The sequence below is a fragment of the Thalassophryne amazonica genome, chromosome 6, assembly GCF_902500255.1.
Source record: "Thalassophryne amazonica chromosome 6, fThaAma1.1, whole genome shotgun sequence".
Classification (NCBI taxonomy): domain Eukaryota; kingdom Metazoa; phylum Chordata; class Actinopteri; order Batrachoidiformes; family Batrachoididae; genus Thalassophryne; species Thalassophryne amazonica.
The window spans coordinates 101,243,629-101,268,850 of NC_047108.1; the positions used below are offsets into that span (position 1 = coordinate 101,243,629).

The window sequence follows — 25,222 nt, forward strand, 5'->3', positions numbered from 1 at the left end:
AACCAGAATATACACTATCACAAGAGCTGGCAGCAAAGACAAGTTTTCCATGGGCGCTATTTAACGCCACACGTCGACTGACGTGCGTAACGACGAAGACGGCGCCGGAGCTGCACGGAGTGCTGCTGCGCAAAGCATGTGGATTTGTTAGTGCTGCCTTTTTTATTATTATTTATTTGTTGATTTCTTTGTGGAAGACGCCGTATGCTCTCGTTTTAGGGAGCACGGAGCTGCGACCATGTCCTTTTTAACCATACCACAACAGGAGGGTCTTTTCACCACGATCAAAAGTCACAAAATCGTCCGACGAACCAGAGTACAGGTCCGCCGTGGATGACGAGGATGATGATGATGAGGATGATGAAGATGATACCGAGAACATCCACCTCATCCCGAGATGCTCCCCGGTGCCCAGAAAACGAGGCCATTCTCTCTACGAGGAGAGAGAAGAATATATAAGGACCCACTTTGCGCTGTCGTCCGAAAAGAGAGTGTCGTTTGCCGACACAACAGGTGGAGATCTGATCGACGTCAAGGAGTTCGTTGCCTTTGATTCGGACGATGAAGAGGACAGCGCGAGGTGGGAAGAACAGGAGGCAAAGTATCGAAAGGCGGAGAGAGAACCCGTCTATAATGTGCGCCCGGAGTTCGTTCCGCCCGCCGGCGGCGCCCTGATCGAGGCTGTGCGCACCAACAAAGTGGAGGTCGAACACGTGTCTCCAGTGGAGAACGAACCGCTCTCTTTCACTGGCCAAATCCGAGTCCTGAACATCTCCTTCCACAAAGCAGTTTTTGTCAGAGCCACCATGGACAACTGGGTCTCTTACTTTGATCACCCGTCAGATTATGTCCAGGGATCTCATGATGGGGAAACGGATCAATTCTCTTTCAAATTATCTTTTGCCCCTCCTTATGTTACACATGGCTCTCGCATTGAGTTTGTTGTTCGCTATGAAACGTCTGAAGGCAATTACTGGGCTAATAACTCCCATCTGAACTATGTGGTAACTCTGCTCCTGTCCTATGAAGATGATGCAGTTGAACGAAACATCAGCATGCACGGAATAAGAAGCATTCTAAGACCTCCTCAAGAGTTCAGGTAAATGTCTTTTACCAGACTAAACTTGTGGAGATAACCAACAGGATGGTCTTTTCCCATAGCATTCATTTGACCTTTGGCCCCCACAGAAGTCCAAGCTGAACCTTTCCCTTTAAAGAGGTCACATGAAAAACCCTACATTTTACAGTTCAATGTGGTTGAGTTTTTTTTTTTTTTTTTAAACCTATACTATAATTCTGTCTACATGTATAAATAAACTACCTTTATAAGCATAATTTAGGCCTGAGAACTTGTCTTACACTCATGTGATGTGATGTAATTTAATAGCGCCAAATCACAATATAAGTTGCCCATAGGTGCTTTACCAAGGTAAGGTCTAACCTTACCCACCTCACTGAGCAAGCACATTGTCAACAGTAGGATGGAAAAACTCCCTCAGGTTGAAATCTCAAGCAGACTAGACTCAGAGGGGTGACCATCTGCTCTGGCTACCAATAAGAAAAACAACAACAAATGAAACAAACTACCAACAGTGGTACCAAACACTCAAGCAGTAAAGATTGTGGACCCAAGAAGCAGAACATTAACTGAAGTCATCAGTGAGATTACAGTTCTGATTTTTGGAACAACATCACATGTTCCAGTCCACCAGAATAGTTCACAGATCACCAGCATACTCCAGTCCCCCACAATCACCAGTTCTTCACCACTCTCCATCAAAGGCATGGCCAGTCATCAACAGACAGGGAGGCTCTGTTCCTTGAAAGATTTTGTGTGTTAATAACAAAATCTTAAAATCTGATCTCATATCGACAGGAAGCCAGTGGGTGGAGGCCAGAACTGGAGTGATATGATCAAACTTTATCTTTGTCGGAACTCTAGCAGCAGATTTGAACCATTTGAAGAGCCCCTATGCTTGTAGCAAACCAGAAAATATGGCAATACAGTCATCTATTCTAGATGAGGCAAAGACACAAATCAATGTCTCTGCAGCTGCCATCAATAGAATAGTTTGAATCTTTCCAGTATTATGGAGATGAAAGAAAGCATTCGTCGTAATTTCTCTAAAGTCTATTTTTGTCAGAATTTAAAAGAAAAAAATTACCAGCATTCATTCTTGACTGATGCCAGACAATTATGAAGAATCCTGAGAGATTATTTAAATTAATTGGCTTGTAAAGCAGAGTATCATCAGCATAACAATGATAAGTAAGTCCACAGCATCACAGAATCTGTCCAAGACATACTATGTAAATCGAGAATAGCAGAGGGCCTAATACAGACCCCGTAGTACTCCCACATTTTCGCAGAAAAAGTTTTGAAGTCCTGTATTGAACAAGACAAAGTGAGGACAACTAGATAAGTATGACGTCAACCACGAGAGAACCTGACCAGAATTGACAAAATGACCATTGAGCCTGTCCAGCAGTATATGTTTGTCAACTGTAGAAAATGCTGCACTAAGATGCCGCAAGAGCAGGGCAAGGCGGTTTATACATACAATGCTTTGAACTCATGTTTGAAAAACACCAACTGAACTAGTTGATTGTGCAACATGCACACAGTTATTGTGAAAGAAAGGTGGATATTTGTGAAGGATGGGCTCTGAGCCCATTGTTGTTTCTCTTTGTGATGGACAGATTGATGGATGAGATCAGACAGGAGTCTCCATAGACTATAATGTTTGCAGATGACGTAATCTGTAGTGAGAATAGCAAGCAGGTTGAGGCAAGCGTCGCGAGGTGGAGGTTGGCTCTGGAGAGAAAGGGAATGAAAGTCATCAGGGGAAAGACGGAGTATATATGAATGAATGAGAGAGGGAGTAAGGTGGAATGTTAAGGTTACAAAGAGGACAGGTGGTGAATGCAGTGGTGGGCACAGTTCCGATAATCCGATAACCGATAATTATCGAAGATAATGTTTTCATTATCGGATTATCTTTTTAGATAACTTTAAAAACCATTATCAGACTAATTATCTTGCGATAAATTTTTGTCCGACAACTTTTAGACCGATAACGTGGTAAATAAAGCGGAACAGCTACAAATATTTATAAAACTTAAAATCAGTTGAGCACCTACCTGTTAAATGTTTCGTAGCTGATGTGTAGTTTTACCCTCTGCCAAAACAGAGAGGACTGCTTTAAGAAGAAACCGCTCTACTACCTCTGCAGACAAAGGAGAACTGGTCCAAAAAAATATTCTCTTCACCCCATACTGAAATACGGGCAATATCACCCAAGTCATCCAGAGGCATACATTTTTAAATTATGGTCAACTTTTAACCAAACTAATGTTGGACAAGTTATTTAAATTAATGTCATGTCTGAAGTTTTATAAATGAAATATCAGATATATGTTTTAGTTTTAACGTAATGCGCTAATTTTTAAGGTTTTAGTGTTGATATATGCTGTGCCCAGCAGTGCATTATGGGTAGGATAGGGTAATCTCAGTACGTTCATGACGTGAGAAATGCATTTGAAACACTCTGATCAGGCTCTACGGACAACAGCGTTAAAGTCTAGTGCGTAAAACTCTCGTGAATATATTCTCTGGGTTTATAGACGTTGTTATTGTGTCTGCGTTATTAAATTCCACGCATCTTAATGTAGCAGACACGGATTATCTGGAATTTTGTTTTGGCAAGTTTTCACGGTCTCTACTGCCACCTACTGGCCAGTAGTGTTCATTCACCCTATTGACATATCCCATAATCCCTTGCGTGGCAAGGGATTTTTTATGCTTTTCGTCACGTTCATTAAAGACTGCATGCATGATACCCTGAAAACTTGCTAAAACAATTATATCAAAAATAATCCGTGTCTGTTATGTTTAATCTGCATGGAATTTAATAAACGCAAACCGAATTTCAGACATATATATTAGTCTCGAAGAAAGAGGACAGTGTTGTAAAGAACAATAATCAAGACGTTAAAGAGCAAACTTCACTTTCCAACAGAACGACATGATCAGGAAGCGATTGTAGCTCACAGCAGCTCCTACTGAAAATAACGGAGTGACAGCCTGTGATTCTCGCATGTTTACATAAAATAAACACAATAACAACATCTATAAACCCAGAGAATATATTCACGAGAGTTTTAGGCACAATATAAAAATAGTTTTATGTTGTGATGTTAATGGTGTTGTCTGTGTGCAGCGGTTAAAGTGCAGCGTGATCAATGCAGTTCTCAATGTTACTGAGATCTCGCAGTGCAGCGACCTCTCCGAGGTTTTGCGGGATTTGAAATGTCAATAGGGTGAATAGTCTACATTTATGTGTCAAGACAATATTGAGTGCACGTTTTATAGTATAATAAAACGTGCGCGCAACATCATAAAAGATGCACACAATATAATAAAATGAGCGCACAATATAATAAAATGAGCGCACATTCTCTCCACATGCAAAACATTTTGCGATGACACTTCCAGGGCTCCGTAAAAATGCCTGTTTTTACAAATAAAAATGGAATATTTTACAAAAGCACATTTATCTGTAAACACCAACACACGTCACATTAACGTGTTGGTTTACATAGTGAATGACTGAACCAATCACTGTTTAGCAGAGGCACATTTTACCCAGAATCCTTTGCAAGCCATCTGTGTTTGTTACAAAACCTCAGAATTAGTGCATTATTCAACATTAAAAGATATATGTTATATTTTAACTTTGTACAAATTACATTTGACATTAATGGAGTTATTCTATTGGTATTAATGTTATTTATAAATCAAAACCATAAGTCAGCACTGCTTTATTTTCCAAGACCTCCGCCTGACCGGAGCGTTGTGATTGGGTAGAGAGCTGGGCTTTGTGGCTGCTCTCAGCTAGCTTCTGTGGTGGAAACCATGTAGTAAATAAGAGCTTCCAGCAGGGGGCAGGTTGTTCAAAGACAGAAAGTGTGGGCTCATTGTTTGAGTCTGTTGTCGCTTTTAATACTACAAGAAGCAATTGTGGTGTTAAAACTCAAATTCAGTTTATTAGTAGTTGCAAATGTACCAGAGACAATACTGGAATTTATCGGTTATCAGTTATCTGTAGCTTCCGATACATTTTTGGGTGGTTTATCGTTTTATCTTTATCAAAGATAACTTTTCAGTTATCTGATTATCTGTTATCGAAGTTAATTTTTTGTTTATCTGTGCCCACCACTGGGTGAATGTAAATGAATTTAAATGCTTGGGGTCAGTTGTTCAATGTAACAGAGGGTGCAGGGTGTTCCATAAATTACATAATAAGTACCTATTTGAAATGAGTAAGTGGCAGGAGGTGCGGTAAAGCTGCATCAAATTTTAGGGGATCTACAGGTAAATCCTGTCAGACAGTCTTGGTTAAAAAAAAGGGGTGCTATATGGTGGCTTCTGTTGCATTCGGACTTTCATTTTTTTTTGTCGCTATACACATTATTTTAGTAGAACTTGTACTATAACCAATAGTAATAAGCAAATGACTGGGTTTCAATTCAACACCTCCCTTCCCACTTGCTTGCTCGCTCACTCACTCACTATATTAACTTCATCTGTCAGAAGAGACAATGTATTTTGTATGAATGATGAGGATGGCCAGGATTAGGAATCAGCATATTAAAGGAATGGAACAGGTCATACAATTTTGAGACAATGTGAAAGAGGTGCGCTCGAGATGGTTTGGGCATGTGCAGGATATGTCACGAGAAGGCTACTGAAGACCAAGCTGCCAGGCAGGAGTATAACAAAAAAGCCAAAGAGGAGGTTTATGGATCTGAGGGAGAATTTGCCAGTGTGTGTGTGTGTGTGTGTGTGTGTGTGGTGGGTTGTGTGTGTGTGTGTGTGTGTGTGTGTGTGTGTGTGTGTGTGTGTGTGTGTGTGTGTGTGTGTATATGAGTGAGAGAGAGAGAGAGAAACGGGGTGAGATAGAAGCAAATGATCTGATCTGATCTGATGTGATGACTCCAAGTAGGACTAGCTGAAAGGAGAAGAAATGCATGAACCAAAGAGTTTTTTTCCTGAGACTGTCTTCTTTCAGCTGCTCCTGTTAGGGGTCGCCACAGCAGATCAAGCGTTTCTATCTCACGCTGTCCTCTGCATCTCCTTTTGTCACACCATCCACCTGCATGTCCTCCATCAACACATGCATAAACCTCCTCTTTGGCCACCCTCTTCTCCTCCTGCCTGATGGCTACATCCTCAGCATCCTTCTCCCTATATACCCTGGGTTTCTCGTCTGCACATGTCCAAACCATCTGAATCTTTCCTGTCTGAGTTTGTCTCCAACCCATCCTACCTGTGCTGTCCCTCTGACACATTCATTCATAATCCTGTCCACCTTCATCAATCCCAAATAAATTAACATCTTCAGCTCTGCCACATCCAGGTCATCCTCCTGTCTTTTTTGTTAGTGCCACTGTCTCTAAGATGTACAATATACCTGGACTTCAAGGGTCTTGTAGACTTTCCCCTTCACTTTTGCAGATATTCTTCTGTCACAAATCACTCCTGCCACTGTTTTCCACCCACTCCACTCTGCCTGCACTCTCTTCTTCACCTCTCTACCACATTCTCCATTACTTTGGATATTTGACCCGTATTTCAACTCATCTAATTTTACCACCTCTACTCCTTGTAACCACACTATTCCAGGGACTCTCTTTTATTCACACACGTACTCAGTCTTGTTCCTACTAACTTTCATACCCCTTCTCTCTAGAGCATATCTCCACCTTTCCAGGCTCGTCTCAACCTGCTCTCTGCTCTCACTACAGATCACAGTGTCATCTGCAAACATCATAGTCCATGGAGATTCCTGTTTGATAATCAATGTAGGTAATGCATACAAGCAATATCTCAGCTAATGCTAGTGGTATATAGTAATGGAAGCAAAGAAGAAGAAAATATGGAGCTGATAGTCCTGTGGTTGTAAGCTTGCAAGACCGCAGTACCGTGAACACATTTTAAGATACTTACAGTAGTGTTCAGAATAATAGTAGTGCTGTGTGACTAAAATATTAATCCAGGTTTTGAGTATATTTCTTATTGTTACATGGGAAACAAGGTACCAGTAGATTCAGTAGATTCTCACAAATCCAACAAGACCAAGCATTCATGATATGCACACTCTTAAGGTTATGAAATTGGGCTATTAGTAAAAAAAAAAAAAAACAGTAGAAAAGGGGGTGTTCACAATAATAGTAGCATCTGCTGTTGACGCTACAAACTCAAAACTGTTATGTTCAAACTGCTTTTTTGGCAATTCTGTGAATCACTAAACTAGTATTTAGTTGTATAACCACAGTTTTTCATGATTTCTTCACATCTGCGAGGCATTAATTTTGTTGGTTTGGAACCAAGATTTTGCTTGTTTATTAGTGTGCTTGGGGTCATTGTCTTGTTGAAACACCCATTTCAATGGCATGTCCTCTTCAGCATAAGGCAACATGACCTCTTCAAGTATTTTGACATATCCAAACTGACCCATGATACCTGGTATGTGATATATAGGCCCAACACCATAGTAGGAGAAACATGCCCATATCATGATGCTTGCATCACCATGTTTCACTGTCTTCACTGTGAACTGTGGCTTGAATTCACAGTTTGGGGGTCGTCTCACAAACTGTCGGCCCTTGGACCCAAAAAGAACAATTTTATTCTCATCAGTCCACAAAATATTCCTCCATTTCTCTTTAGGCCAGTTGATGTGTTCTTTGGCAAATTGTAACCTCTTCTGCACGTCTTTTATTTAACAGCGGACTTTCCGGGGGATTCTTGCAAATAAATTAGCTTCACACAGGCGTCTTCTAACTGTCACAGCACTTACAGGTAACTCCAGACTGTCTTTGATCATCCTGGAGCTGATCAATGGGTGAGCCTTTGCCATTCTGGTTATTCTTCTGTCCATTTTGATGGTTGTTTTCCATTTTCTTCCACGCATCTCTGTTTTTTTTTTTTGTCCATTTTAAAGCATTGGAGATCATTGTAGATGAACAGCCTATAATTTTTTGCACCTGCGTATAAGTTTTCCCCTCTCCAATCAACTTTTTAATCAAACTACGCTGTTTTGCTGAACAATATCTTGAACGTGCCATTTTCCTCAGGCTTTCAAAGAGAAAAGCATGTTCAACAGGTGCTGGTTTCATCCTTAAATAGGGGACACCTGATTCACACCTGTTTGTTCCTCAAAATTGACAAACTCACTGACTCAATGCCACACTACTATTATTGTGAACACCCCCTTTTCTACTTTTTTTTTTTTACTAATAGCCCAGTTTCATAGCCTTAAGAGTGTGCATATCATGAATGCTTGGTCTTGTTGGATTTGTGAGAATCTACTGGTACCTTGTTTCCCATGTAACAATAAGAAATATACTCAAAACCTGGATTCATCTTTTTAGTCACATAGCAATACTATTATTCTGAACACTACTGTATTAGCTTTGTAGAACAATGTACAATTATTTACATTTTTATAGAATGCTATATATCAGAATTTTAAAAATATCTTTGTTTTCACACCAAGTCCTCTTTCAGAAATACATTTTTAGGACTTTGCAGCCTTTAATAAAAAGCTTGGTGGAGATCATACAGGAATTTAAGACAGTCAGGAAAAGGCTTGTGATCATGGTCAACCAAGTCCAGAAAAAGTGGGTTGAGTAGAAACCAAAGGTTGTGCTATTTAGTTAGCAGCTTCACTCAGTCACCACACATAAACCACTCTGCCACTTTGTTGCTTTGCAATGTCTTTCAATGAGGGTACAGAAGCATTGAGATCCACACAGCGAAAACATGAGACAAACAAACGTTTTGTTTCAGATGGGTCTGAGATCTTTTTAAGTGTTTACATATGCAGGGGGAAAAAAAAATGAATAATCAAACTGAATTCACTTAAAAAAAAGGCTGAAAGGGACCAAGTGTAAAATGGCTGTTTTAGGTGAACAAGAGGACAGATAATGTCATTGTTGTGAAAGTGTAGGTACACGGACCCACAACAGGGGGCGTAATGAACGGACAATGGAGGAAGGTGAATAACAAGTTTTACTGTTGTAAAACGAGCACAACGAACACAACAATTAACAATTTGGGGTCGAATCCGCTGGTGTCGTGTGGGCAGGCTCGAAGGTAGGAGACGTCCGTCTCAGTCGAACCGGAACCACCCAGATCTCCTCTGCCACCGAACCCTGGAAATACTGGAACCGCCAAGTCCCGAATTCCCAGGTGGACACTGCCTCCGCTCGTCGGATCCGGTACTGCTGGCGGGAGAGAGCAACAACACACAGATGTGGATGCGACAGCACCCAGCAACGGAGAGGGGAGAAGCCGCCTCCACCTCTTGACAATATACAGCAGGAAGGTGAGTACTTATCCAAGCAATTTAGCTGTTCGTAGTCAGCAGTCCTGAAACAGTTTACAAATCTTAGCTGGTTATTCAGAATATGAATGCAGAGAACGTTACCTCAGTCTTAAGGCGATATCTCGGCACTGAGGTGGAGACGCCGTCCTGATGATATACCTCCGTGCTGAGTGGAGTCAGCTGTGTCCAGTAATGGGTGACAGCTGTCACCCTGACTGCTCTCGTAAGGCGGCGGCGCCCTCTGGTGCCTGGAGCCCGCCCTCCAGGCAGGGCGCCCTCTGGTGGTGGTGGGCCAGCAGTACCTCCTCTTCAGCGGCCCACACAACAGGACCCCCCCCTCAACGGGCGCCTCCTGGCGCACGACCGGGCTTGTCCGGATGGCGACGGTAGAAGTCGGCCAGGAGGGCCGGGTCCAGGATGAAGCCCTTCTTCACCCAGGAGCGTTCTTCGGGGCCGTACCCCTCCCAGTCCACCAGGTACTGAAAACCCCGGCCCATCCAACGGACGTCGAGGAGCCGGCGCACGGTCCAAGCCGGTTCCCCGTCGATGATCCGGGCAGGAGGTGGTGCCGGACCCGGGGTGCAGAGGGGTGAGGTGTGATGGGGTTTTATCCGAGAGACATGAAAAACGGGATGAATCCGCAGCGAGGCCGGAAGCTGGAGCCTCACTGCGGCGGGATTGATGACCTTGAGGATTGTGAAGGGACCAGTGTATCGTTCTTGGAGTTTGGGGGAGTCCACTTGAAGGGGAATGTCCTTGGTGGACAACCACACTTCCTGCCCAGGACGATACTTGGGGGCCGGGGCCCGCCGCCGGTCTGCATGGTTCTTCGCCCTCGTCCGGGCCTTCAACAAAGCAGAGCGGGCGGCACGCCACACCCGACGGCACTTCCGTAGGTGGGCCTGGACCGAGGGCACACCGACCTCTCCCTCGACCACCGGAAACAAGGGGGGCTGATACCCCAAGCACACCTCAAACGGGGAGAGGCCGGTGGCTGATGACACTTGGCTGTTGTGGGCGTACTCGATCCAGGCCAGGTGGGTACTCCAGGCCGTCGGGTGCGCGGCTGTCACACAGCGTAGTGTCTGTTCCAACTCCTGGTTGGCCCGCTCTGCTTGCCCGTTGGTCTGGGGGTGGTACCCGGACGAAAGGCTGACCGAGGCCCCCAGTTCCCGGCAGAAGCTCCTCCAGACGTGCGAGGTGAACTGGGGACCACGATCGGAGACGATGTCTGATGGTATTCCATGCAGACGGACGACGTGGTGGACCAGGACGTCCGCTGTCTCCTGGGCCGTTGGGAGCTTCGGGAGGGCCACGAAGTGGGCCGCCTTGGAGAAACGGTCCACTATCGTGAAGACAACGGTGTTTCCCTGGGACGGCGGGAGACCCGTGACAAAGTCCAGGCCGATGTGGGACCAGGGGCGATGAGGCACGGGCAGTGGCTGTAGCTGCCCTGAGGTCTTCCTATGGTCGGCCTTGCCCCTGGCGCAGGTGGTACAGGCCTGGACGTAGTCCCGGACGTCGGCCTCCAGGGATGCCCACCAGAAGCGTTGCCGGACGACTGTCACGGTTCTTCGCACCCCAGGGTGACAGGAGAGTTTGGAACCGTGACAGAAGTCCAGGACTGCAGCCCTAGCTTCTGGTGGGACGTATAGTCTGTTCGTTGGTCCGTTTCCGGGGTCCGGGTCACGGGTCAGGGCCTCCCGGACGGTCTTCTCCACGTCCCAGGTGAGGGCGGCCACGATAGCGGACTCCGGTATGATGGGATCCGGGGGATCCGACGGTTCCGTTTTGACTTCGTCTTCGTGCACCCGGGACAATGCATCCGATCGTTGATTCTTGGTCCCGGGACGGTAGGTAATCCGGAAGTCAAAACGGCCAAAGAACAGTGACCAGCGGGCTTGCCTGGGGTTCAGCCGCTTGGCGGTCCTGATGTACTCCAGGTTCCGATGGTCAGTGAAAACCGTGAATGGCACGGTTGTTCCCTCCAACAGATGTCTCCACTCTTCGAGGGCCTCTTTCACAGCAAGGAGTTCCCGATTGCCGACGTCATAGTTCCGTTCAGCGGGGGTCAACCTGCGGGAAAAATAGGCACACGGGTGAAGGACCTTATCGGTCTTCCCGCTCTGGGAGAGCACCGCTCCTATCCCTGAGTCCGAGGCATCCACTTCAACCACTAACTGGCGGCTAGGATCGGGCTGCACCAGAACTGGTGCAGACGAAAAGCGCCGTTTCAACTCCTTGAACGCGGCTTCGCACCGATCCGACCAGGTGAAGGGGAGTTTTGGTGAGGTCAGGGCTGTCAGGGGGCTAACTACCTGACTGTAGCCCTTAATGAACCTCCTGTAGAAATTAGCAAAGCCGAGGAACTGTTGCAGCTTCCTACGGCTTGTGGGTTGGGGCCAATCTCTCACCGCCGCAACCTTGGCCGGATCTGGGGCGACGGAGTTGGAGGAGATGATAAACCCCAGGAAGGACAAAGAAGTGCGGTGGAATTCACACTTCTCGCCCTTCACAAACAGGCGGTTCTCCAACAACCGCTGCAGAACCTGACGGACATGCCGGACATGAGTCTCAGGATCCGGGGAAAAGATGAGTATATCGTCCAGGTACACGAAGACGAACCGGTGCAGGAAGTCCCGCAAAACATCGTTTACCAACGCTTGGAAAGTCGCGGGAGCATTAGTGAGACCGAACGGCATGACCAGGTACTCAAAATGGCCCAACGGGGTGTTAAATGCCGTCTTCCATTCGTCTCCCTTCCGGATCCGAACCAAATGATACGCATTCCTAAGATCAAGCTTGGTGAAGATCTTGGCTCCATGCAAGGGGGTGAACACCGAATCCAACAAGGGCAACGGGTATCGATTGCGAACCGTGATTTCGTTCAACCCCCTATAATCAATGTATGGACGAAGCCCGCCATCTTTTTTACCCACAAAAAAGAAACCAGCACCCATCGGAGAGGTGGAATTCCGGATCAACCCGGCAGCTAATGAGTCCCGGATGTAGGTCTCCATTGATTCACGCTCCGGCCGTGAGAGGTTGTACAGCCTACTGGACGGGAACTCACTGCCTGGAACCAAATCAATGGCACAATCATACGGGCGGTGGGGAGGAAGCGTGAGAGCCAGATCCTTGCTGAACACGTCAGCGAGGTCATGGTACTCCGCCGGCACCGCCTTCAGATTGGGCGGGACTCGGACCTCCTCCTTAGCTTGGGAGCCGGGAGGAACCGAGGAACCTAGACACTCCCGATGGCAGGTTTCGCTCCACTGAACCACTACCCCGGACGGCCAATCAATCCGGGGATTGTGTTTTAGCATCCAGGGAAAACCCAAAACCACGCGGGAGGTGGCCTGAGTCACAAAGAACTCGATCACCTCCCGGTGGTTACCTGACACCACCAGCGTTACTGGAGGTGTCTTATGCGTGATTGGTGGGAGTAGGGAGCCATCTAGCGCCCGAACCTGCACAGGCGAGGTAAGAGCCACCAGAGGGAGCCCTATCTCCCTCGCCCATCTGCTGTCCAGCAGATTCCCCTCAGAGCCCGTGTCCACCAGTGCTGGGGCCTTCAGGGTTGAATCCTCAAACAGGATCGTGACTGGGAGTCGTGTGGCAATGTGGGTGTGTCCCACGTGAATGTTTTGGCCCACCCCTGGCCCAGTCTCTAGGGGCGGGCGTTGGAGTTTAACCGCTCGGGGCAGTCGTTTGCGAGATGCTCACTCGAGCCACAAACAAAACAAGCTCCGTGGGCCCGCCTCCTTTGTGCTCCAGGTGCCCTAAATGTTGTCCTGCTCGTGTCCATAGCTTCGTCAGCAGGGGGAGCCATAGGCGCACGGAGCGCAGGAACAGAGGAGCGTGGGGAGGGCGGAGCTCGATCGGACCCGGAAGGGAGAGGGACGACGCGTGCCTGGCCACGCCCTTCGCCTCGTTCCCGACGGCGTTCTTCTAACCAGTTGTCGAGTCGTATGACCAAATCGATTAGCCCGTCTAAGTCCCGCGGTTCGTCCTTCGCCACCAGGTGCTCTTTTAGGACCAGTGACAGTCCGTTTACAAAGGCGGCGCGGAGGGCAGTGCTATTCCAGCCGGATCTCGCCGCCGTGATGCGGAAGGCGACTGCATAGGCAGCTGCGCTCCGACGCCCCTGTCTCATTGACAGTAGTGCAGTTGAAGCGGACTCTCCTCTGTTGGGATGGTCGAACACTGTTCTGAGCTCCCGTACAAACCCATCGTATGTATGAAGGAGCCGTGAATTCTGCTCCCAGAGCGCTGTAGCCCAAGCGCGTGCCTCCCCGCGAAGCAGATTTATTACATAAGCTACTTTGCTAGCATCAGTCGCGTACATCACGGGACGCTGTGCGAAGACGAGCGAACACTGCATCAGAAAATCCACGCACGTCTCCACACAGCCTCCGTACGGTTCTGGAGGGCTTATGTATGCTTCTGGGGACAGAGGAAGGGACCGTTGAACGACCAGTGGAACGTCACTTTCACGCGCAGGGTCCTCGGGAGGGAGAGCCGCAGCGGCGCCCGGAGGGCGCGCCTCCACTTGTGCGGCGAGAGCCTCCACCCTGCGGTTTAGGAGAACGTGCTGCTCGGTCATTAAATCGATCCGAGAGGTGAAAGCGGTGAGGATCCGCTGCAACTCACCGATTACCCCTCCCGAAGCCGCCGACGCGCCTTGGTCTTCCATTGGCCGTTCAACAGCCGGTTGACGCCCCTCAGGGTCCATGACGCTGGCTGAGATATCCTGTTGTGAAAGTGTAGGTACACGGACCGACAACAGGGGGCGTAATGAACGGACAATGGAGGAAGGTGAATAACAAGTTTTACTGTTGTAAAACGAGCACAACGAACACAACAATTAACAATTTGGGGTCGAATCCGCTGGTGTCGTGTGGGCAGGCTCGAAGGTAGGAGACGTCCGTCTCAGTCGAACCGGAACCACCCAGATCTCCTCTGCCACCGAACCCTGGAAATACTGGAACCGCCAAGTCCCGAATTCCCAGGTGGACACTGCCTCTGCTCGTCGGATCCGGTACTGCTGGCGGGAGAGAGCAACAACACACAGATGTGGATGCGACAGCACCCAGCAACGGAGAGGGGAGAAGCCGCCTCCACCTCTTGACAATATACAGCAGGAAGGTGAGTACTTATCCAAGCAATTTAGCTGTTCGTAGTCAGCAGTCCTGAAACAGTTTACAAATCTTAGCTGGTTATTCAGAATATGAATGCAGAGAACGTTACCTCAGTCTTAAGGCGATATCTCGGCACTGAGGTGGAGACGCCGTCCTGATGATATACCTCCGTGCTGAGTGGAGTCAGCTGTGTCCAGTAATGGGTGACAGCTGTCACCCTGACTGCTCTCGTAAGGCGGCGGCGCCCTCTGGTGCCTGGAGCCCACCCTCCAGGCAGGGCGCCCTCTGGTGGTGGTGGGCCAGCAGTACCTCCTCTTCAGCGGCCCACACAACAGTCATCACAGTAAGACATATGTCAACAGAATTACAAAAGCACTATGGGTTTGTGCTGCAGCTGCAGAGCAGTAACAACCTACAAGTGTATTTTCCAGAGTATAAATCATACTGGAGTATAACTTGCACGTATCAACAAAAACAAAAAGCCCATTGAAGAGGGAAAAAAGTATATAAATTTCAGCCGAGTAAAAGTCGTATCTATTTTTTTTATATTGTCAGCTCTTTAATTTGGGATTTATGTGCATTGTTGTCATGTGTTTTACCCGAGGCCATCAAATATGACTATCAGGTATTGCGAAGACTTTGCTTCCGTCCGTCCATCTGTGCTCAGCATAAGTCCAGTCCTATTGCTGCCACAGTCTTCAAATTCACAGAGAACACAGACCTTGGACAAGTTCAAAGATGGCTAACCTTGACCTATTTTAAGAAGTTTAAATGTCACATTCTGTTTCATTCTGTTCTGTTTTTTGAGGGGCAGGAGTGATAGCCAATCAGAGTACAGTGGCACCGTGACGTCAGTGGCTGGTCTAGCTAGCTGCAAACTCTGTTTCGTTTGTGTATAAATATAACCTCTTTGTCATATATTATGTAAAAGGTAGCGAGAAATAAACACTTCTGAAACTGAAAACACTGTTTTTGGAACCTGATAACAGCTCTGGAGTGATTAACAAGACATTTTGCGGACATTAGTGTGGTGACATCACAGACTAGTCTAGCTAGCGGTAAACTCCATTTCATTTGTGTGTAAATATAAGCTGTTTGTCATATATTATGTAAAAGGTAGTGAGAAATATACGCTTCTAAAACTGGAAATCCTGTTAACACCTCTGGAGTGATTTACAAGACATTTCGTGGATGTCAGCATGCACGCTAATGTCCGCTAACTAAAAGCTAACTTCCACTCTTGTCAAAAGCTCATGTATGCGCACACGTATGCCCCCTTGCAGACACCTCTAAAACATAAATACTGTTTATGATTGATTGATTGATTGATAGAGGGGCTTTATTGAACATGTACAAATTGTATGTAAGAGAATAAGATCTTAATAATTAATGTAAATAACAATAAATGTATAATTATATTCCTACACACATTATATATATATATGTGTATATATATATATATATATATATATATATATACACACACACACACACAAACACACTTTGCACTGGGATACCAACTAAACAGCTGCACATTACATAGAATACAGTGCTGAGGTGATGGTCTCGTGGTTAAGCATTTGGCTTGAGACCAGAGGATCCTCAGTTCAAATCCCAGCCTGACCGGAAAATCACTAAGGGCCCTTGGGCAAGGTCCTTAATCCCCTAGTTGCTCCCGGTGTGTAGTGGGCATCTTGCATGGCAGCAGCATCAGATCAGGTGAATGTGAGGCACTGATGCATAAAGCGCTTTGAGCATCTGATGCAGAAGGAAAAGTGCTATGTAAATGCAGTTCATTTACCACTTAATGCTCATATGGCCATGGGTATTTTAGCATTGATTACTGCCATTCATGCTTTCATTATTAGACTTTATTTTGTTTTGTGCTTTGATTCCCGAGAAATCCAATATAAATTGTTCTTTTTATTGTTATTATTCATGATGAACATGTGATTTCTTTTGGTATATAAGTCACAGCCTCTCCCAAAATAGTTAAAAAAAAACTGTGACTTATACTCTGGAAATGTCAGCCACTTTCTGACTAATGTAACCATTCAGTTTTGTTGAGTGGTTCTGCCCACACACACTGCCTCCAGCATAGTAAGAACCAGAGTCTGAAGTTAAAAGTATTTAAACACTCAGTTGTCTGATGAAAAGTGGTGAGTATCAAACCAAAATAAGTAATTGTAAAGTTATGGCTGGTGGCAGGTGACTACAGCATGTATGCAGCAGTGAGAGACAGTCCCCCCCCCTAAACACACACACAGAGAATGTCAATCATCCAATGATGTATGAGGATGATCAAAAATAGGCAAAGGGCTGGTGTCATTTTCAGGCTCGGCGTTTCCCTGCTTTAAAATGCACCTCTGACCTTTTCTATCAGAGGTGCAGAGGAACCAAAGATGGTGACGAAAGAGTGACTTGGCTCCTATGCCTTTAGTAGTTGCAGATTGACACACAAACCCCCCTCTGTTCCTTGTTTAGCAGATTAATTCTTAACAGCAGGGGTGGGGCCATATATAAATACAAACCCACACACACACATCAAAATCAGAAACAGTTGGGTTTGTGTGGAAGATGAAAAAACAAAAAAAGTATGACATGAACATTTATTTTTTTCATTGCAGACAGTACAAACCCAAGATATTTCATATTTTGTGTAGCTAATTTCACTTAAGTTGTTCATATACATCCATTCCTGCATTTGCAACCTGCTAAACATGACCAAGAAGTTAGAATGGGGGCAACTTACAGTGAGGAAAATAAGTATTTGAACACCCTGCGGTTTTGCAAGTTCTCCCACTTAGAAATCATGGAGGGGTCTGAAATTTTCATCTTAGGTGCATGTCCACTGTGAGAAACATAATCTAAAAAAAAAGAAAAAAAAATATGGGAATCACAATGTATGATTTTTTTTTAAATAATTTATTTGTATGTTACTGCTGCAAATAAGTATTTGAACACCTATCAACCAGCAAGAATTGTGGCTCACACAGACCTCACTTGAACTTGTTACCTGTATAAAAGACACCTGTTCACACAATCAATCACACTCCAACCTGTCCACCATAGCCAAGACCAAAGAGCTGTCTAAGGACACCAGGGACAAAACTGTAGACCTGCACAAGGCTGGGATGGACTACAGGACAACAGGCAAGCAGCTTGGTAGAAGACAACTACTGTTATGATTATTTATTAGAAAGTGGAAGAAACACAAGATGACTGTCAATCTCCCTCAGTCTGGGATTCTATGCAAGATCTCACTTTGTGGGGTAAGGATGATTCTGAGAAAGCTCAGAACTACACAGGAGGACCTGGTCAATGACCTGAAGAGACCTGGGACCACAGTCACAAAGATTACATTAGTAACACATGATAACACATGATGCTGTCATGGTTTAACATCTTGCAGGGCAGCAAGGTCCCCCTGCTCAAGCCAGCACATGTCCAGGCCCATTTGAAGTTCACCAGTGACCATCTGGATGATCCAGAGGAGGCATGGGAGAAGGTCATGTGGTCAGATGAGACCAGAATAGAGCTTTTTGGAATCAACTCCACTTACCATGCTTAGAGGATGAGAACAACCCCAAGAAAACCATCCCAACCGTGAAGCATGGGGGTGGAAACATCATACTCTGGGGGTGCTCTTCTGCAAAGGGGACAGGACGACTGCACCGTATTGAAGGGAGGATGGATGGGGTCAGGTATTGCGAGATTTTGGCAAACAACCTCCTTCCCTCAGTAAGAGCATTGAAGATGGGTCATGGCTGGGTCTTCCAGCATGACCCCAAACACACAGCCAGTAGCATTTCAAGGTCTTGGAGTGGCCTGGCCAGTCTCCAGACATGAACTCAATAGAAAATCTTTGGAGGGAGCTGAAACTCCAAACCTGAAAGATCTAGAGAAGATCTGTATGGAGAAGTGGACCAAAATCCCTGCTGCAGTGTGTGCAAACCTGGTGAAAAACTACAGGAAACGTTTGACCTCTGTAATTGCAAACAAAGGCTACTGTACCAAATATTAACATTGATTTTCACAGGTGTTCAAATACTTATTTGCAGCAGTAACATACAAATAAATTATTAAAAAATCATACATTGTGATTTCCGGATTTGTTTTTTAGATTGTCTCTCACAGTGGACATGCACCTAAGATGAAAATTTCAGACCCCTCCATGATTTCTAAGTGGTAGAACTTGCAAAATTGCAGGGTGTTCAAATACTTATTTTCCTCACTGTATGAATAGTAATAAAATTAAAAAATAAGAATGATGTTACTTTAACCCTCTGAAGTCCGGGGTATAACTACCCGTTTTTGACTACTTTTGACTTTACCTTCATAATTTACCTTAAAAAACTGTTTTACAGTTTATATACAGTTTAACTGTTTATTTAAATTTACACAAAAATATAAAATGAGAATAGAAAATGTTTTTTTTTTTACTGCGAAAACCACAAACATGTTTAACAAACCATTTTATAACTTAGAATGCAAATATAAATTGTAAATTTCAAAAACATATGTACAAATGTAGCAAACAACAAAGTTATATAGAAATATTTACATTAAAATGCAGGAAATGCTTGAGGCATTTTTTATGCAACTATTTACAAAACAATAAGATGCCACACAAATTATTTGTGCTATTCAGAAAAAAAACAAACAAAAAAAACAGTTCCTGTCCATGAGGTCTTGTGTTGGACACAAGACTGAGGTCAATACTGAGGTCACCCTTTGCTCAGTACTTTGTTGATGCACCATTGGCAGAATTTACAGCCTCAAGCCTTCTTGAATATGATGCTACAAGCTTGGTGCACCTATCTTTGGGCAGTTTTGCCCATTCCTCTTTGCAGCACCTCTCAAGCTCCATCAGGTTGGATGGGGAGTGTCAGTGCACAGCCATTTTTGGATCTCTCCAGAGATGTTCAATCAGGTTCAGGTCTGGGCTCTGGCTGGGCCACTCAAGGACATTCACAGAGTTGTCCTGAAGCCACTCTTTTGATATCTTGACTGTGTGCTCAGGGTCATTGACCTGCTGAAAGATGAACCGTCACCCCAGTATGATATAAGTTTAGACGGGCAGCCAGCTCTATGAACCACATCACGCAGCTGCTCGCACTGTGTTCCCATATGCACGAACGGTTGCATCGGCATCGTACACATCTGCCCGTTGGCTTGATGTTTCCATGGTTCGCTCATATGGGCTGTTCCGCCATGAGTCGCCCTGAGTTGTACTTATTCGTACTATGTGTGAAGGGGCCCTAAAGTAGGATAACCAGAGGACAGACAATAAACAGAAAACAAAACCAATGACTACAGTATAATACACAGAAAGGGGATGGATGACTAGAACCAAACAAAACTGAGACTTAACAAGTGACTAAAATAAAACTGCTAAAGCAAAATCAGGGCAGGTAGTGGATTAAAGAAAGGGGACAAATGATAACAGGGACCATAACGTGGCCTAAACATGACAACAGGAGTAAATCCTGCCCAATGCGGGATGGTTGGCAGCTCTGCATTTGGTTCAAAATATGAAAAGGCAGAGATTTATTGAGTTAATATTTTGGGTTGTTACGCCCCTTTCCCCCCCCAAAAAAGCAAAATGCGCACACACCCTTATCTACGCCTGTATCTTAGATGGACGGTTTAAATGCTTGAGTTGTTACGTTAAAGCAGAACTGTGTGGTGAATCTCACAATGCACAACTGCAAAGTGGCATAGACACAAGTCAGCAGAACAGATCCCTAAAGCTTAAGATGACCCATAAAAAGAACAAACTGATCCTGTTGTCATGTAGGACTTCACTGCAGTAGCCATTTTGGAAGTAGAACGAGGCCAGGTGGATTCTGGATGAGTCACTGATTGAGAAAGAGGAGTTTGGGGAGCCGTGCATATGTCCTCACCAGTGTTACAGCAAACATTTTGGATCCATTAGGGTGCTTTGAAGTGAGCTGATAATTGGAAGTTTGACACACTAGTGGGGCAGCAGTGTGGAAGGAGAAGTTTGGATTAGTTGTCCGTTCTTAGACTGGTTCCAGGTCGTACCTGAAGTAACCATCTGTTGGTTCCGTTTAAGTCTAAACTGTGTCCACAGATAAATACAATTTGACAGATTAATGCTTAAAGCTGATAGAGAATGTTCTAAAAGTAAACCCCGCAGAGCAGGAACAATGTTGTTCCTTGCTTTCACTGTCAAAGTTTTGCCACCATCTTAATCTTTTATGCACCAGTGTCTGCAGTCTCTCACTTTAAATCTTTTGGCAGTTGTTTTTCCGTAGGTTGTAAAGTTTGCTCTAACAGTGGAAGAAAACTCCCTTTTTATCTGTGCCGCAGGCAGAAAAGTGAGGGTGCAATAGCTCTGCATACTATTCCTACTCTATTTGTGTAACTGCAGTCACATGCGTGTCACACTTCTTGACCTTTATTTTATTCAGTGCTATCCTTTGCAGGAGACTTGGCAATGGTACACCTTCAACAGAATCACCTCTCTGCTGCTGCTACTGCATAAAAATAAATCCAGGTTGCATTTTATGAATTCCATCTGTGCACACCAGAAGAGTTCTTCACTGAGAGTTCACCACTGCCACCTGCATCCAAATGGAAATTCTTTTGTCTTGCAGTTACCCTTAGTCCACTAAATGTTTTAATTGTAGTAAACACACTGATAAATAAGTCAGAATTTTCATTTTAAAGTGGTTATATTCTCTCAAAAGGCTTTTAATGTAGCTTTTACAGTTGTGTATGGTTTAAGTTAAATTTCCATCAGAATCTCACAATTCTATATCGATACATGCAGAAATTTCCCTGTTATAAATAACCTAGCGTGTTGACCGTGGGGATCCATGGGCTTTAGATTGGGTAGTGTTTCTAAAATAGGTAGCTGACATTTTTCAAGTGTGGTAATAAATTATGCAAAGTTACTATAATGATTTGGAATGGCATTTGAGTCCAGAATGTAATTATCAACAGCCATTGTTCACAGTTGTTAGCTAATATCCGTAGTTTCTCCAAAAAATATTAGTCCTATCAACACTCCGTTTTGGTGGTGTTCGTCATTGATCCAAAATACATAACCATACCAAACAGCAAATGTCAGCTCTCTCCAGTTTCTCTGCGGTCAAAGGTACACACATGCACACACTCATACACTACACAAAGGCCACTTCACTTTTAATATAGACGATTTAACGCCCCTGCTGGAATGACGTGTAAATCCAGAATGTAATTATCAACAGCCATTGTTCACTGTTGTTAGCTAATATCTGTAATTTCTCCAAAAATATTAGTCCTATCAACATTCCGTGTTGGCGGCATTACTAAATTGTCTTCAAACTACTGCAAGTAAAAAAGTGCATTTAACACACTTTCAAGACTACATCTTACTAATAAGCACAGAGTAAAACTTTAAGAAAAAATTTTTTTTCTTTTAATCACAAAAATATAGCGTGACTGATGTTACAGCATACAGTCCACAAGCCCCCACTTTACATGTCAATGCTTTCAAGTTGGATCAGTCAGAGAGTAGAGCATGTCCCTTCAGCTACTCCCTTGTTTTCACTCGGGGTTGCCACAGCAAATCCAAGGTGGACCTGCTGTGCACAAGTTTTATGCTGAATACCCTTCCTGATGCAACTTCATATTATATAGAGAAATGGGGCAGGAGCGAGGTTTGAACCAGGAACCTTCTGTACTGAAACCAAGCACACTAACTTGCTGTCTAAAAGGATAGTATAAGGGTTCTAAATGATATGTAATCACAAATATATAGCAGAATTTTTACCAAAGGCCATTTTTTGTCTTGCAAAGGAGCTTTAAAATGGAGAAACTTCATTGTTTGTGATGACATTTAATTGGTGCTTGTTTGTGCAAGCCATATGAAAATTATGAGAGGCCTTTGAGATCAGTTTCATCATTTCCAGTAACTCTTTAAAGTGTTAAAATGTTAGTACAGCACTTAAATAGCCTCCATACTAAATGTTCTGGGTGTTTTTTGGTCCATGTCCACCTTTTGACGGATTCGCCCTTCTCACAATGTTTGCCATCTTTGACTGTTTTAGGCCTTTTGTTTTCTAATCTATATCGCTGTTCTCTTTCAGTGTGGATGATGAGTTAGCTTCCGAGGATGAGCATAATGAGCACAAAGGTACAGAATTAATCACCATCACACACATCCACATATCCTGTGATGTATAATATATTGTTAAGGTGTGTTTAAACTTTAAAGTAATGTACTAGCGTGTTGCCCGTGTGGATCCATGGGCTCTAGATTGGGTAGTGTTTATAAAATAGGTATCTAACATTTTTCAAGGGTGATAATAAATTAAGCAAAGCTTGCATAATGAGTTGGAAATAATCAATCAATCAATATAAATATATAAATATATATGGCGCTATATAAAAAAATTGATTGATTGATTGATTGATTGATCAATCAATTTTTTTATATAGCGCCAAATCACAACAAACAGTTGCCCCAAGGCGCTTTATATTGTAAGGCAAGGCCATACAATAATTATGTAAAACCCCAACGGTCAAAACGACCCCCTGTGAGCAAGCACTTGGCTACAGTGGGAAGGAAAAAACTCCCTTTTAACAGAAGAAACCTCCAGCAGAACCAGGCTCAGGGAGGGGCAGTCTTCTGCTGGGACTGGTTGGGGCTGATGGAGAGAACCAGACAAGACATGCTGTGGAGGGGAGCAGAGATCGAATCACTAATGATTAAATGCAGAGTGTGCATACAGAGCAAAAAGAGAAAGAAACAGGGCATCATGGGAACCCCCAGCAGTCTACGTCAAGCAGCATAACTAAGGGATGGTTCAGGGTCACCTGATCCAGCCCCAACTATAGCTTTAGCAAAAAGAAATTTTAAGCTAATTTAAAGTAGAGAGGGGGTCTGTCTCCCTGATCTGAATTGGAGCTGGTTCCAGAGGAGAGGAGCCTGAAAGCTGAAGGCTCTGCCTCCCATTCTATCTACACACCTAGGAACTCAAGTAAGCCTGCAGTCTGAGAGCGAAGCGCTCTATTGGGGTGATATGGTACTACGAGGTCCCTAAGATAAGAGGGGACCTGATTATTCAAACCTTATAAGTAAGAAGAAGAATTTAAATTCTATTCTAGAATTAACAGGACAGCCAATTGAAGAGAGGCCAATATGGGTGAGATATGCTCTCCTTCTAGTCCCCGTCAGTACACTAGCTGCAGCATTTTGAATTAACTGAAGCTTTTAGGGAACTTTTAGGACAACCTGATAATAATGAATTACAATAGTCCAGCCTAGAGGACATAAATGCATGAAGTAGTTTTTCAGCATCACTCTGAGACAAGACCTTCGATTTTAGAGATATTGCGTAAATGCAAAAAAGCAGTCCTACATATTTGTTAATATGCGCTTTGAATGACATATCCTGATCAAAAAATGACTCCAAGATTTCTCACAGTATTACTAGAGGTCAGGGTAATGCCATCCATAGTAAGGATCTGGTTAGACACCATGTTTCTAAGATTTGTGGGGCCAAGTACAATAACTTCAGTTTTATCTGAGTTTAAAAGCAGGAAATTAGAGGTCATCCATGTCTTTATGTCTGTAAGACAATCCTGCAGTTTAGGCTAATTGGTGTGTGTCCTCTGGCTTCATGGATAGATAAAGCTGGGTATCATCTGCGTAACAATGAAAATTTAAGCAATACCGTCTAATAATACTGCCTAAGGGAAGCATGTATAAAGTGAATAAAATTGGTCCTAGCACAGAACCTTGTGGAACTCCATAATTAACTTTAGGTCTGTGAAGAAGATTCCCCATTTACATGAACAAATTGTATCTATTAGACAAATATGATTCAAACCACCGCGCGCAGTGCCCTTTATACCTATGGCATGCTCTAATCTCTGTAATAAAAATTTTATGGTCAACAGTATCAAAAAGCAGCACTGAGGTCTAACAGAACAAGCACAGAGATGAGTCCACTGTCCGAGGCCATAAGAAGATCATTTGTAACTTCACTAATGCTGTTTCTGTACTATGATGAATTCCTAAAACCTGACTGAAACTCTTCAAATAGACCATTCCTCTGCAGATGATTAGTTAGCTGTTTACACTACCCTTTCAAGATGTTTGAGAGAAAAGGAAGGTTGGAGATTGGCCTATAATTAGCTAAGATAGCTGGGTCAAGTGATGGCTTTTTAAGTAATGATTTAATTACTGCCACCATTAAAGCCTGTGGTACATAGCCAACTAACAAAGATAGATTGATCATATTTAAGATCAAAGCATTAAATAATGGTAGGGCTTCCTTGAGCAGCCTGGTAGGAATGGGGTCTAATAACATGTTGATGGTTTGGATGAAGTAACTAATGAAAATAACTCAGACAGAACAATCGGAGAGAAAGAGTCTAACCAAATACAGGCATCACTGAAAGCAGCCAAAGATACGATACGTCTTTGGGATGGTTATGAGTAATTTTTTCTCTAATAGTTAAATTTGTTAGCAAAGAAAGTCATGAAGTCATTACTAGTTAAAGTTATGGAATACTCAGCTCAATAGAGCTCTGACTCTTTGTCAGCCTGGCTACAGTGCTGAAAAGAAACCTGGTGGTTGTTCTTATTTTCTTCAATTAGCTGATGAGTAGAAAGATGTCCTAGCTTTACGGAGGGCTTTTTTATAGAGCAACAGACTCTTTTTCCAGGCT

The 25,222-nt window shown here is 44.2% G+C and overlaps 1 protein-coding gene across 1 annotated transcript in view; it reads left to right on the top strand.

The window, feature by feature from the left end:
* Window positions 1–251: 251 nt before the first annotated feature.
* si:ch211-167b20.8 (protein phosphatase 1 regulatory subunit 3A) overlaps window positions 252–25,222 on the top strand; it is a gene marked incomplete at its 5' end in the record, with an annotated part of 43,199 nt that continues 18,228 nt past the window's right edge. The window contains 2 exons of the mRNA XM_034172970.1: window positions 252–1,099; window positions 22,633–22,679. Coding sequence (XP_034028861.1) covers window positions 252–1,099; window positions 22,633–22,679 — 895 coding nt within the window. The remainder of the gene's footprint in view (window positions 1,100–22,632; window positions 22,680–25,222) is intronic.